Source organism: Alosa sapidissima, chromosome 1, assembly GCF_018492685.1.
Source record: "Alosa sapidissima isolate fAloSap1 chromosome 1, fAloSap1.pri, whole genome shotgun sequence".
Classification (NCBI taxonomy): domain Eukaryota; kingdom Metazoa; phylum Chordata; class Actinopteri; order Clupeiformes; family Clupeidae; genus Alosa; species Alosa sapidissima.
In genome coordinates this window covers 42,424,014-42,439,657 of record NC_055957.1, presented here as the reverse complement: position 1 = coordinate 42,439,657, position 15,644 = coordinate 42,424,014, and the positions used below count along the sequence as shown (strand labels likewise).

The following is a 15,644-nucleotide window of genomic DNA, read 5'->3' as shown; positions in this document are numbered from 1 at the left end:
AGCCACTGTGTACAGCTGTGCTATTCATGTATGTCCCAAACGTTCATTTTCTCGTATTTGAAAAAAATGCCCAGATCCGTTTATTGGGTGCCACGGATGTCTATCAAATGTGTCTGTGCATAGCTCATCATCGTCTTGCTTTCCCCCCTGTTCTGTGATTGGTTCCCTATCTCAGGCGAAAATTTGCTCCATGGTCTCCAGGCTGCCTTAGCAGCGTGAATCAAATCGCGCGCAAGGCAGCATGGGAACACCCAGGCTATGAACCAACCACTCCTATGGGATGGATCGATCCAGTAGACTACCAGAGTCAACGCGCGACATTTGAATTCATTCTGGATTCGTTGAGCCTGGCTGACTACCCTGCTACTTACTTCTCCATTTAGTGAGTATTATTTTTTTTTTTACTAATAGGCCTACGCTAACAACAAATCTAAATTCTCGAAACGCCTTACACACCTTTGTGACACCATGCCTACTTTTGTAGTAGGCTACTACTGTTGCCTACCAAATGCTTCTCTCGCGAATGAATGGATGAATGATAGCAGTCTAGCACTTCTCATTGGTTCTTAGAGGGGTCGCCAAAAATATGGGAGGGGTCGCGAAATGCCTTGCAGTCCGAATTATAGAACCCTAGACCAACACGTTTAAAACCTGGTGTGTTTCCATTCTGTTCCTATGAGTGGATACTCTGTTTTATGCGAACTCAAATCTGCGCTTAAGTGTGACAACAAGCAGCGTTTTTGCCACAGGAGCGCAAGTACATATTTGTGCTAGTAGTTATCCTTTGGAAAATAATAGGCTAAATTAGATTGTCAAAGGCTGCCATTGACATTAATGCCTTTGGTGTTGACATGTTCTGCCTCCGCCTCCAATGCCTAACTAGCAACTATAGCACCATTTTCAAAGGAGAAACCAAATTTCGTTGGTTGGAGAAAAAGCGGTCACGAGCTCCTTTCTATGTGATATCAATGGCGATTACAGTAATTGCTTGCACCTCCAACAGCATGGCATACCCAGTTACCGCCCAAATGCCCACAAATGCCAGTGTGTTTGTGTGAAATAAGTAGCCTACGCTTGCGCAGGTATGATAGGCGGGGTTTGACTTGAAATCCAGGTTGGCCTTTTTTGAAAATGGCTGCTCTCAGCTAATTTTCTTCTCTAGTATTTATTTTATCCGTGGAATTTACGTTGACTGCAGAGTTCCCATGGGTCATTTCTGGAAAATTATAGAATTTAGGCTTTCTATTTCAGACATGGAAAGCTAGGGAATATCACTGGGTTTTGTAGTAGTTTAAATGTACTTGCCAAAATACATTAATACAAAAGATATTTCCTCACAGCATTTGTGTTTATTTGGTTATTATTTTTCCCATTACTGCTTGCTTAATTGATTAGTTACAGTAGCCCTATTTCCCACTCAAAAAAAAGTCCAAAAGACTGTAGAATGCAACCAGCAAGTCAGGGAAAGTTAAGAAAAAGTAATGGAACTTTACATTTGATTTCGAGTGGGACCCCGTGAATATGTCAGAGTCAAATGTATATTATTATAATTTACAGAATTTTCTTTAATAATTCAGTTGTGTTGTTGGTCTATAGCCTAGACTATATATGACCAACTGTGTTAGTGTGTTAGGTCATTACCCTACAGAAAAAAGAGTGGTGGGCTGCTTGTGGTGTAAAGAAGGTCGAGGTGGGGTGTGTTATTTTGTGCTTCCAATATTGTTTGTGCAAGTTTCCACAGAGATAGAGGTAAGACATTTAGCCTATTAATCAATAAAAAGGCATGAATCCCTTACTGCATTAATAGACCACGCCACATTAGGCAGGACACTTTTTGTTATAGGCCTACATAACTAGTTTTAATCTTAACATTTATTTTGATTATGTTGATTGTAGGCCTTTATGCAATATTGGGAAGTAATACATGGGGTTATGTATTTACAATAGTACCAGACCTTATCTCAACTGAAATTGAGATTGAGTCTGGACAAGGTTCATTTACCCGCCATTTCTAAGGGACGTCACCAACGGGCGCTGATCAAAATGCCTCTGGACCAATTGGAACCAAGCAAAGAAGGAGATGACATATGCAGAGCAATGAAAAAAAGCATCTCAACAAACAAGCATTTTTCAACCCCCAAAGGTTCGTCTGGGTTTTCCCAGGCTTGAAGTCCCCAGCATTCCAGTTCAGCTTGTACAGTTTTCAGTCTCTGGCTCTGATGCTGTTGCCCCAACAGATGGCAGAAAAAACAATTGGACTCGCAACAAGAACAATAGATTACACATTAAGACTTTTCTCAAGAAATAGAGCCTACTCCAACCTTGCACCTACAGTCCAGTTTATTGTCAATATGAGCGCGAAGGGATTTGTAATTATTATTTGGGCAGTATTAATTTTAGCAGACAAAACATGGCTGTTATAGGTCCTTTGACACAAACAACAATAATGTTTCATAGGCGTAGCCTGAGACGCAGGGTGGTGGTTTGTTGTTGGCGTTGTCTGTGGGTCTTACAACAACATCACATAGCCTGACATAACTCTTCCATCCACAGCTAAAATAAATATAGTACAATGATGATGTAATCCAAAATATTCAGAATATTATTTACCTTGAGTAACATTTTTTAGATTACATTACAAAATACATGTTAGGGCATGTATTCTGTAATCTGAAGAAGAATACATTTTAAAAATGACTTTCCCAACTGTGTTTTTATGGTCATATGAATGACAGACACCAAAACAATTGTTGTTTCCATCTATGTCTTGGTCCGAGATGGAACAATTGCAATCCATGTAAATGTAAAAAAAGCTTTAACACCATGACCCCATATGTACTGTAGGGCTACCTCCTAAACGTGTTGATGCGAACTGTTTTATGGTTTGCAAGGTTTTTGCATGCCTTTGAGGTAGATCACTTGATTTTGACCAAAACTCCTCCCTAAAGCTTTGATTGTACTGCAACATAATGCTTTGCATAGACTGATATGAGTTTAATTGTTTAATAATTCTAATCCCTGTAGTTGTGGTTTCTTTATGACCTATTTTTAGTGAACTAAAAATGCTTAACCACACTGACAGGAAATACCCACATATCAGCACAGACAGGCTTGCATTTCCTGTTGTTTCTTACGCAAGGTAGTATGTGTGGTCAGGTTTATGTTTGCATATAGTTTAGCACATTGTTGTTTCACGTGAGCATCACTCGATCATGTGCATAGGGGTGCTTAGCGTGGGTTTGATGTTGCAGGTGTCACCACAAAAATAAGCATGACCTTTTAGTAATCACCCTGACTGCCTACTGCACGCGAGTCACACATTTCCTTTGGTCACCTATTACTTCTTTTGCAGCTTCATGTTGAGCCAAATGCAGAGCCCTCCATCACAAAGCCTTCTATTGCAACCTCGTCAGATGGACTTTTCTCTTCGTAAACTGTTTCTGCTGGCCTGTGTCTTCTACACAGGTAAGAGGAACATCATAATATTAAAAACTTCCTGGCCACTTGTGGTTATGACACAGATTAACTACTAATTTACTATATGATTACCTGAGCAATTGTTTTTCCCCTATGAAGCAGAAAGGAGGGAAATCAAACATCAAGGGATGAATCTACAGTATAATTATTTTTTTCCTCTAGGAATATCAGGATTAGAGTTAGTGAGTTCTGTTTTTAAATATTCTAATAAATTCAAGCACGACTTCAACATGTGTGAGATTATTGCATTGCTTTGTGGTAAATTAGTCACTTTTAAAAACAAACACTTTTACCACATTTAAAAACAACAGATGTGAGTTTACTGGAGTGCTTTACAGTCAAGGCAAATAGATAAAGCATTTATACATGACAGAAATAAAGAAAGGAAAATACAAAATTAATAAGATGATTAAATCCAAAATCAAAGCTGTTAAGAAATAAATAAGGAAGACCAATAAATCATGTGTATAATTATATATTATAAAAATGAAAAGTTAGTGTAGGAAAAAATCTAAACAAATAAATTAAGAGAAGATATAAAATACATAAATTAATTAAGATCAAATAAAATAAAAGATCTTTAAAACGTAAATATTTCACATAAAAAATTAAATGTATTTTTATCCAAAGCTGCATAAAATTGAAAGTTTGGGATTTACAACTCGGGCTGAGAAATTATCACGTGGCAATGCAGCCACTGCTACACATGCACAAACTTAAACTAAACAGAATCAGAACTATCAATAGTGGGACAAGATTTTATGTAAGATAGGAAACTGTTCAAAAGTTTGGAGGGCACCAGCGAAAAAAGTGAGTAAATATGTGATGATGACCTAAGTGACCCGGAGGGCAGAATATGGAGCCACAGATCAGAAATATGGGAGACTAGGGCACAATTGTGACATGTTTATCTTTTTAGCACTTTTTTCTTGGTGCTCAAAGTTGGCTTAAGTGTCACCTTACATTATAATATACACTGCCGGTTAAAAGTTTGGTGTCACTTAGAAATTTCCATTCCACTCCATTGTAGACATTACTGTATACCAGCTGAGATCAGTTGCATTGTTTTTTAATCAGGGCAGCAATTTTCAGATTAGATTATGTGCTTACATAATTGCTAAAGGCTTCTCCAATGTTTTCTCAGATTAGTAAACAAATTGTGCCTTTGGAACATTGGATGAATGGTTGCTGATCAATCTAGATATTGCATCAAAGATCAGCCATTTCTTTTACAACATTAATGATGAAAACAAGGACATTTCTAAGTGACATGTATATAGTAAGTATATACTGTATACTCTTTTGATCTCGTGAGGGAAATTTGGTCTCTGCATTTATCCCAATCTGTGAATTAGTGAAAGGTTAAAGGGGTTAGGTCCCTTGCTCAAGGGCACTTCAGCCATGCCTACTGGTCGGGGTTCGAACCGGCAACCCTCCAGTTACAAGTCCGAAGCACTAACCAGTAGGCCACGGCTGCCCACAGTCCAAGGAACATCTGTGCAATGCATATTACAATCATCTTCAGACGACCAGGTGTAATATTTAAACAGATAATGTTCGCATATAAGAAGCAACTGAAAACAAAAATCAGCGGAAATCAGTGATCTTAATGTTCAAAATCAAATGTGATCAAATCTCAATAGTGTAGTCAAAATCTTGTGAATAGGTAAAAAGTTTTGCTTTCACCTCAGAAACTAGCTTCGGCCAATAACCTCTGGACAACTTTTATGCCACTCTGAATATAGTTTTGCAATATCATTACACATGGTCTGTGAGTTTCATCACAGTATATTTGTTACGCCCGGCTCATGGCACAACACAAAAAAGGCTGACAACAAATTATTTTTTGATTTTTATTTTTCAAATCACTTTAAATAAATTATATTTATTTAAAGTGAGCTAGAATGAACGATAATGTCTAGGGGTGAAAATTAAGTGCATGGATGCGTGTTGGTCATATGTAAGTGAGTAGAAGTGGTTTGCAGTGCAAGGGATGGCACTGATATATAGGCCTACACCGGCGCCAGGTGAGGCCAATCTCCCTTAATTAGTCTCCCCACTGCAAGCACAACCTGCCCGTGTGGCCACCACGGAAAACGGCAGTAGGGGGAGCAGAGGGGCGTCACAATGTTTGACAGGACCTGAGAATGTATTAGAGTTACAACTGTTTGACAGGACCTGAGAATGTATTAGAGTTACAACTGTTTCTGTGTTCCAATTGTCCCAAGTCTCCCCTTTGTGAAGCTAATTGTAATTGAAGGTTTCAAAAACAAAATGTAAAACATTAAAATCTATTCGGTATTTCACTGGTAGCCAATTCAGCTGAAAGAGAACAGAAGTAATGTACTGTCATTTCTTTGTTCTAGTCTTTGTTCAAGTCGGCTTTTAGCTGTTTGAAACATTTGCAATTTCAAAAAGAAAGTGATATGGGTTCACCATGTAACAAATTGTAGAAATCCAGCCAAGATATTCCTAAGATGGCAGAAGTTGGCACCATCACTTACTTATTTGTCAAAATCCAGTGAACACTAAATCAAATTAAAACTAAATTAGTTGGTAATGGATGATCTCATGATCATGAAGTTGGTAAAGGATGTTGCCACGGCTGTAATTACCTACGGCTAAAGTACAGCCATGGCGATATCCTTTACCAACACTTCTCCAACTCGTGTCATATTGTGGGTTGTTATTGGATTTTTCTTTCCCATGTAAGTACTAATTCAGATTTATTGTTCATTTATTTTCCACAGAAGCAAAAGAAGATTTGTATCTGCTTGAAGGACATCATGTGAAACTGGACATCCAGGGTCATGAGCAACTTAGGAGAGAGAATATAGATTTTGTACACTGGATTTTCCACAAACCATTAGTCAGATTTTATCCTGTAACAGAGAGACTGTTTTTACTTCCAGACTATAGGCCTAATGGCACCTTGGAGTTTGATTCTAGAAACTTCTCTATGAAATTGAAAAACCTTCAGAAAAATGACAGTGGGCTCTACAGAGGAGAGATTGGTACTGAAGATAAGATCTTGGTTACTGAATACTCACTCTCCATCCAAGGTGCGTTTGCAAAGTTTTACAACTTTCTTTGTTCCTGTCAAGTTAAAACTCACACCAACATCACTAGCATTTATTTTTTTCATATAAAATTCAGTATCTTTGCATACAAGGCTACAGGGTTCCCAGGGGTCATAGAATTTCTGGAACGTCATGGAAATGTGATGAAATCTGTTCCAGACATGGAAAGTCAAGGAATGTTATCATTAATGGGGCAAAGTCATGGAATATCAGGGGATTTTGTTTTAGCAGTTTAAACTTGCCTTATACTTGCAAAAATGCATTAATGCAAATATATGTCCACACAGAATTGGTGTATATCAGGTAATTAGCTTTACTGCTCGCTTGAGTGGTTGTGGTTAGTCCAACTTTGTTTATTCAATGCCAATTTATTTATCTCCCACTCTAAAAAAAAGTCAAAGATTCTTGAACGCTACGCAGCTACTCTGAAATATTTGGTCGATAAATTGTGTGAGTCATTCTATATTAGGTCATGGACATTCAGGTTTGTCGTTAGGGAAAAGTCATGAAATTTTACATCTTACATCCCAGAGTGGGAACCCTGAGGCTAGCTTACACAATACTGGAAACTATACTCTGGTGCTGTTCGACCTCATTATATGGCTTCTCAGAATGCAGCATAAAGTTCCATTGACTTGAATGGACCTTCCCAGCATTCAGAGGTCTGCTTCGATAAATGTATGATCGGCATCATTTACAACAGATTTTGTGCTTCTAATACACCACTTTCATATCGATCCAGAACTAGTCAGTTTAATTATCACAACAGAACTTCATTTAAAAAAAAGTTGGCAAGTACTACATTGCTGTGCAACACCAGAAATGTTCTATGTAATGTAACGTTTTTTCCAGCAGAAACAAAAAGGAAACAACATATTTAAAAAACTTATTGTGAGAAGTTTCGTTTATAATTTTGGTAATCTGATAAGCACACACAGGAAATGAATTGTGTTACTTTCATTGAAATTAAAACTACTGTGTGATTTGCTTTGGACAAAGGCGTCTGCCAAATCCCATAACCATAACCATGTATCATGGTTTGATGTTACCTGTGTGTGTGTGTGTGTGTGTGTGTGTGTGTGTGTGTGTGTTTTCATCAGAACCAGTCTCAACCCCAAACCTGATGGTAGACTCTAACTGGTCCAGCAGTGACTCCTGTAATGTCACCCTGACCTGCAGTGGTCGTGACCTCTCTGTGACCCTCATCTGCAACGGCAGCACCTGCATGCACGAGGGAGGAGCATTCACTGACCACAAACTGATTGTCATAGTTAGAGATGACAACATTCTTTGTAACTACAGCAACCAAGTTAGCTGGAGTGAGGCTATGTTAGAAATGGGAGAAGTCTGCCCTTTTTACATAGGTAAGAAAAATAACCTTAACAAATAATATAAAGGAAGAAAAAAACATGCTTTTCATAGATTAGAATAAAGTATGTCTACAGGTATAAAGAATCACTAAGGGGCCCTATTTTCGCGACGCAAAACCTGGTGGAAAGCAGATTATTATCCCGACGCAAAGTTCCTGTCATAGACTATTTTATTGAGCAACGCGCCAAGGGGTGTGACAATTAATGACCTAATAAGGGCTCTGGCGCATTATCTAGAAATCGCTATTGTACACTACCTAAAACGCATTGCGCTACTGACCAAGGGAAACCTGGTCAGAAATCCGTGGCGAGTTGTTTATAGGTTATTTTAAGAGCGCATTATCAACAGTGTCAGTGATATGGGCAGGTGCACAACGCACCCTGCTTCTCTCATTCACAGGAACGCGCACCAGCGCACATCCATGCAAAACATTACAAATTACACGATCACAATGGGAAACATAATTAAAATAAAGATATTACAAAATACATCTTACAATGAGTAGCTATTCACCATTAATAGCAAATTGATAATGATGGTTAAGTGATTAACCTATTAAGCACAGCTGAAGACCCACTGTCACGAGATGTAAGCATGCAACTCCTGCAGGATAAATGTCCTTAGGGTGTTTTTTTTATTCATTATATTACATTTATAGTCATTCAAACATTATTGGGGTAAGTGTTGCTTTTTTCATGCTTGAAATGTTTTCGATGGTAACCTATTGTCAATCAATAGTGAAAGTAACTGTGTATAACTGTTTTGTCGTTGACTATGAGACTATGGTGAAGTTAGTTTCAGTTTGCCAATAATAATAAAATAATAATACGTTTATTTTATATAGCGCCTTTCTCAAACCCAAGGTCACTTTACATAGTAGGAAGGCAAGGAAACACAACAACAAACAAACAAAGCAATACAACAAAGACAAGTTATCTGTATGGAGCTATGTGTTGGGTGTGGAGAAGTGATCATAAAACAAAAAGGTCTGAGATGTGCTTTGAAGAAAGGAAGAGAAGGACAGTCACAAAGAGGTTGGGGGAGGGAGTTCCAGAGTTTGGGGGCCAAGGCACTAAAGGACCTGCCACCCAGGGTGGAGAGTCTGGAGCAGGGGATAACCAAGAAATTTTGGTCAGAGGATCTGAGTGAGCGGGAAGGAGTGTAAGGGTCAGGAGGTCGCGGATGTACAGTAGGGGGGAACAAGGTTGTGAAGGGCTTTGAAGGTGAGTAGTAGTATTTTGTATTTGATCTGGTAGCCAGTGGAGTTGATGGAGAATGGGGGTGATGTGTGCTGATCGTCTGGTATGGGTGAGAAGCCTGGCTGCAGAGTCCAATGAGTTCAAATAATAGACGAGTGCAGATGCGTGTAGGCTATACTCTTGTAGGTTTTAGTAAAGCAAGTGGAATACATGTTCCATGAGGTAGGTCTCGCATGCAAGCAGGTTCCTTCAAATGCCCCGGTGACCATCAAAATACCCATGCGCCGTTTGAAGTTGCGTTGCTTGCTGTTAAAGGGAATGACAGATGTCCTTCTCATTGGTTTAAAGGATGCTATGCCCAAAACACACCCATGACTGATTAAGAAACATAAGGCCCACCTTCTTGCGCCAAACGCTGGGCGTTTGATAACGTTACATAACTAAAACACACCCAATGTGCACTGGACAAATTTCTTTAGACTTCTCGCTAGTGACCATGCGCTTTAGACTACCATGATAGGGCCCTAAAGCGGTCACAGTTTTGAATGACTCATTGGGAATTTCCGAAATTAGTTCCGAAATCAGTTACGGAGTGCACTCGGGTGGGAATCACCCTCATAGCTAAATCAAGTTCCCTTGATTAGCACATACTGCGTAGGGTATGATACCACACTCAGGTTTGGGACAAAATGCACTCTCCCTAGCGGAAACAGGTTATGATGTAACCATGAATTTGTTTACGGGTGTACTCACATGGAACTCACAGTTATATGATGCATTCTCCATGATGTACAGTATTAATTGACGCACAACCGCGACAAGTCACCAACGGTGTTCACTCTGAGTTGGAGGGTTTATAACAAACTACCACTTATCAGTAATTGGTTTCGGATGGCCCTTAATATGATGGACCCTCCGTGTGAGTGTGAGTGCGGTTAGGGAGAGGGCGAAGTAACTAGTTTCGGAAAGGGCCATTCTGTTCTTCAGTATTCAAGTATGCATGACTATGACAAGTATGCATGACTATGTTGAGAGTTGATCACTTAAATATTGGAATTGAAAAGAAAAAAGAATATGTGATGCCCATGGCAAAAAAGTAATATGGTATTCATGATCAATGATTGATGATGTTAAATTGATGTTACTGTTAGTACGACTACAACAACTAATAATTGTTATTGTTTGTATGAAATAAATAATATTTATTTATTTATTATTTATATACACAATGACAGAAGCTATTGTATTGCAGGACAAAAGAAGGCCTCCTCAGAAACTGAAATGTCATCATGGTGCTTGATTGGCATCAGCTGCTCTGCGGGCCTTACGGTTTTTACTGCTTTTGCTCTCTTGATGTTACGGACACAGAGAAATAAAGGTACCATAGTTTAGGTGTCATTGTCATTCACCATGTTTGGAAATCAAACACTGGGCAAAGTCCCCTGGTAACCAATAGGGAATAAGCCCCTTACTTCTCATTACAACCACAATCTATGCTTGAGTCTAACTACTTTTGTTCAATTTTTTAGGTGGAAATGCAACAGATTACTATTCTGAGGTAGGTATTTGTTTTTCATATGTATATTATTTGTGAAGAAGTCATATGTGTAATATATATATATTTTAATTAAAAATGTTGGATGAAAAATATCTTACAAGTAGTTGCCTTTTCTGATTCTCTGTTTACAGGTTGCTCATCCACCGAATCAAGCAGAAGCTCAGACCCTCACCCACAGCTCTGCATCCTCCCCCTCCCAGCATGTTTTATTCAAGCAACCCCACCAGGATGAGGGATTTTATTCTCTTTTAAGGCTGTAAGCTAAGTCTGCCCCCTGCTGGCAGTGTCTTTCCTGTAGACCTTAGCAGGCCCTCCTGCTTTTAAAAAAACATATTTTAAAATGTGCCATTGAGAACAGTTGTATTATATTGTAGATGAATGAACTAACTGAAAAACAAAATGTATATAATGTGTTTGTTTATCTCATATTGAGTTGTAAGCAAGGGCGTAGGTTTGGTCTCAGCTTTGGTGGGGACACATTCACAACTCCTGTTGTTTCAATACCAATAGCAAGTGACGAATCTCGATTTCGATACTATTGCGATTTTTTTATTTGGTTTGTGTGATTTGTGAGATCATTCACATCAGTGGCAATCATAGAATTTGATTGACCCTCCACACACACACACACACATAGAAAGTGATGGTTGTCATAGGCTATTTTGGAATTCATACTATAAAGGGGCAAACATGTATGCTGAAGGGCAAAGGGAATATCACAATGTTTTACTCTGGCCTTTTATGGAATAGGCTATGTATTGGCAGACAGCCCTAACTTACCATTGTCGTTGACACGTCGTCGGGTCGTGCTGGCTGTCGGAATCAGCAGCACAAATGAGCTAAAATATTGGTGGGGACAATTTTGTCATCTTAAAATATTGATTAGGACTAGTCCTTAGCGTCCCACCCTAAATCTACGCCCATGGTTGTACGTTTAATGTACAAATATGTAAATATGTGTGCATGAAAGTATTCTCTGCATTAAGTTATGCCAACTATTATATCAGTGGGCAGTACAGGCAATGAGGTGTGAGCCAACAATAAAAAAACCAACAATAAACTGTTTCTGTTTGATAATTTGATATCAGAGAAAACCCACATTGCCCAATGTGTAGAAATAATTTTGGACAGGGGCGTCACTAGACCTTATTCACTGGGGCACGTGCCTTAGTAAAAGTCTCCAGTGCCCCAGTAAAATTCTAGCGCGGCTCTAGCTTCATTCATGAGCGCATCTCCGTGCCTGCTTTAATCATGGCTCGAGCCTGTCACTTACCAGCCAATAAAAAAACAAGGAATAAAGAAAGGGACCATAATAGCCAATCAGGAAATAGCACCTCTGTAGCTGGCTAAGATTGAACGCAACAACCAATGAAAATCGTTCACATGATTCTTTCGAGTGTTTCGTTGTACTGCACACACATACACTGTGGAATACGCTGAAGCTCGTTACATCACTTTGAGCATAGAGTAAGTCGTCCCCTGTTTAATGTTACAACCAATTGATCGCTGTTTGAGAGTGTTACCCACATAACTAGAATCTGTTTTTCGATGCTTAGCGTCATTGTAGCCTAAATTTAGCAACAGTTTACCAGCTTGTGCTCTCTCCCTCACACACACACACCATGCGTAGGCTGCATGCACACATGCGGACAATTAATAAGGATTTATACGTATACTGTAGAGAGAGTCCTGTAAAAAGTAGCCTATACTGTTTGTGAAACTGTCCTACTGTAAAACTAAACATAGCCTTCTGATAAACTATTCAGAGATGGACATCAGAAAATTCTTCCTGAACAGAGGCAGAGGGAGAGGAACAGTGAGGAGGATGAGGGAGGTATGATAATTTTGCCCACATTAACGGTAACATTAACATTTATGCTGGTAATAGCCAATGCTGTGATTTGATCAATGGTTTAATGGCAAACTTAAATAAGTTTGCTGCATTTGCAAATGTAGCCTATAATAATATACACAGAATCAGAGTAGCCATCTGTGTAGATTATTATAGGCTACATTTGCAAATTATCACCAAAAGTCAGTATGAAGGCTTTAGTAGGCTATTTAAGCTACAAAGAACTGCAGTATTGCCAGAATTTCTCCCTTGCCTGGGAGGGAAGTATATCTCAATTTTGACTAAAAATAAGCTTCCCTTGTGTTAGTAGGAAAGCCTATTAAATTCATGCAGTGAGTATAGGCCTACTTATGCCTATGTGTTTGGATGTTGCTGGATAGTGGCTGCTACAACAATTGAGGGAGAGAGTGCTGGAGGAGGAGGAGGATGAGGAGAAGAAGGTCGAAGAGAGGGAGAAGAGAGGGGAGAAAGCACAGGCTGGGCAGTCCAATACCAGGCAGGAGGAGGAGAGAGACAGGCAAGAAACGGATGAGGACATGATGGGGGCTAGACGTAAAACTATTCAGAGTATGGAGGAGGATGTCTGTGACCTAGGGGAGATATGTGATGGTCCAAATCAGGCTAGCCATTTATTTCATATTGCGCGCACAGTTCATTTTTTTTTTTTTTTTTTATGTTGGGGGCCTGTGCCCCAGCAAAGCTCTAGGTCTAGAATCGCCCCTGATTTTGGACCCATTTTTGAATAGACCAGACACTAGCCCAGACCAGTACTTTGAATGTATGACTTACAGAAGGTATACATAGCTATGAACATTTTGGAGGAAAATCAAAACCTTAAGGTAGAGCTTAAGGTATAACTCTCAAACAGCGTTAAGGTTTTGGGAACCCAGGCAGGTTCTAGTACTTTAGCAGTCACCTTGAGTTACGCCAGGAAAGAGTCAAACCAACAATGTCCATCTATTCCATTAAGGAGATATTGTAAAGGAGGCAGGCTACAGGGGCACTATTCCCCATTCAATGTGCCCATTACGTGACCATTTCAAAACAAGTTGCCACATACAGTATTTAATATCTCGAATACATATAAATATGAAAGTCTTAATTTCTGGGAGAGTATATCTTGTAATAGTCTTCTTTCTCTGTTTAAAATGACCTGCTTCTGCTGTTTCAGAGGTGTTCTTTTTGTGTGATAAAAAATGCTCTTTTAATCAGGTGTGCGGATGAATTTCACGGATATTCACACACACTTAACACACCTCGTCTTCCACTAAACCCTTGATGAATTTGCTCAGCAGGCCTGGTCTTACTTTGTGCAGTCCTTGGGGCCAGCTAACCATGCTGCAGTGCTGGGGAAAATGTGCTGTAAAGACTGTGTTCTGCGGTCACAGCTCAGTTTCCTCCTGTTTTACATCTAAATGCACAAGAGACCAGAATCCCCCATGTGTTACCAGAGACGAAAGACCACAAAGTGGCCTCGCTTTTGTACTCAAGCGGCGCACAGGTTAGTCATGTCCTCCTCATCTGATTTCACTTATGGTTTTGTAGCTTTCTCTCTCTCTTTCTCTCTCTGCAAAAAGGGAAAGATTCATGTTGTATGCACATGAAATGGACTCCATCTGCTGCCTACTGTTTTTAAGACAGGTAATGGCCTATAGTGGTATACCTTGCCATGTTACAGTACATCTCAAAGATTTCTAAACGACTGCCACCACCACTGCACAAAGTGGTAGGCGTATGGTACTTTGTCACCATTTAGTGTCTCAATACACTTCATACTGATCAAATACACTCTTTTCAACTTATCACTTATAACATTAATATGAATGAATAGGAATATCCGGTGCACTCCATTAGGAAGGAAAGGCTTACACAAACACCAGATGATTTGATAAACATTTTATTTAAAAATAAAAACTTAAAATCACAAAAATGCATTTGGCATTTTTTTGTTTTGTTCCTACTCTTCGTCTCTCCAGGGATGGCATGATCATGAAAATATGTATTTTTCTCAGCTAAAATATCAGAACAGATAACAGGGAGAAGAGAAGACTTGGACATTCAAAATGACTGACTCCTGTGTGCCCAGACAGCTCCCTCTGAATGTGTGTGTGTGTGTGACCAGCAAGCCAGCTGCTTATGGGAATGGTGGTCAGGGACTAGTTTATGTAGTGTAGGCCTACAGAGATTGATTTGGCCCGGTTGGAGATTAAACACTGAACAACAAACCGCTCATCTGACCAACAAGAAGCTAAAATACCTTGTGAAGTCAGTTATCTAGCTAATCACGGACAGTGGCGTCCGAACTATAGCTGTTCATACAATAACAAACGATAGTTGATAGTTGACATAAGAGGAATGCAGGCTCACTGTTCACCATTACCTGAATGATGGACTTAAAACTTTAACTCTCCATAGTTTGCCAGCTTAATGTCTTTGATTGGATGACTTAGTTATTCATTAAACATAAGCAGATGCAATTCAAGAGGGAAGGAAACCTGCAAATATATATATATATATATATATATTTGTGAAAGCCAGCCCTTTCAAGCATTTTGCTTGTGCATATTAGTTGTCTGTTTAATTCATAGCCCCATACATGATAAATGAACCTGATGAAATGGCATAAAACGCAGGAAAAAAAAGTCACAAAAAAAATAATACATGATTGTAGTAGAAACATCTTTTTTTTTAAGATGGTGATATAGGCCTGCATTTATAAAGGTATATGAACATGCCATTTCTTCTCCATCTTATGAAGGGTTCTTTGATTCCACTTGGATCTCCAGAACCCTCAAGTGCATAGAGCACACTTCCAGCAGCAATACCGTTCTATTGGCATGCCAATGAACTGTTATGTGTCCGCGGCAACACAAACACTCATCTCTACTGTCAAGTGCTCCTTTATAAATAGGCTACCTTACATCAATCATCATCTGAGCATACTGTATGACAAAAACAGTAATTATACATTTTCCAATTAAAAAAAAGAAAAAGAAAAAAATATCACAGATCTGATAAGGCAGTTAAGCAAACAGCCTTTCCCCCTTTGGTTGTGGATGGTTGTTGTAGCTGCTTCAGTTGATAAGTGTTTTTGTTTGACAGCGTAT

The 15,644-nt window shown here is 39.2% G+C and overlaps 1 protein-coding gene across 3 annotated transcripts; it reads left to right on the top strand.

The window, feature by feature from the left end:
* Nucleotides 1-226: 226 nt before the first annotated feature.
* Nucleotides 227-11,123, top strand: LOC121712307. 3 transcript variants are annotated; one of them, XM_042096454.1, is made up of 7 exons: nucleotides 227-382; nucleotides 3,353-3,465; nucleotides 6,228-6,539; nucleotides 7,658-7,921; nucleotides 10,380-10,505; nucleotides 10,657-10,685; nucleotides 10,817-11,123. In XM_042096454.1, the coding sequence occupies exons 1-7, from the start codon at nucleotides 276-278 to the stop codon at nucleotides 10,943-10,945; spliced, it is 1,080 nt and encodes a 359-aa protein (XP_041952388.1). In that variant the 5' UTR covers nucleotides 227-275; the 3' UTR covers nucleotides 10,946-11,123. The 3 variants fall into 3 exon arrangements, with proteins under 3 accessions (XP_041952388.1, XP_041952393.1, XP_041952404.1); XM_042096459.1 differs by lacking the exon at nucleotides 7,658-7,921; XM_042096470.1 differs by lacking the exon at nucleotides 3,353-3,465 and having other exon boundaries at nucleotides 243-382.
* The last annotated feature ends 4,521 nt before the right edge of the window (nucleotides 11,124-15,644 follow it).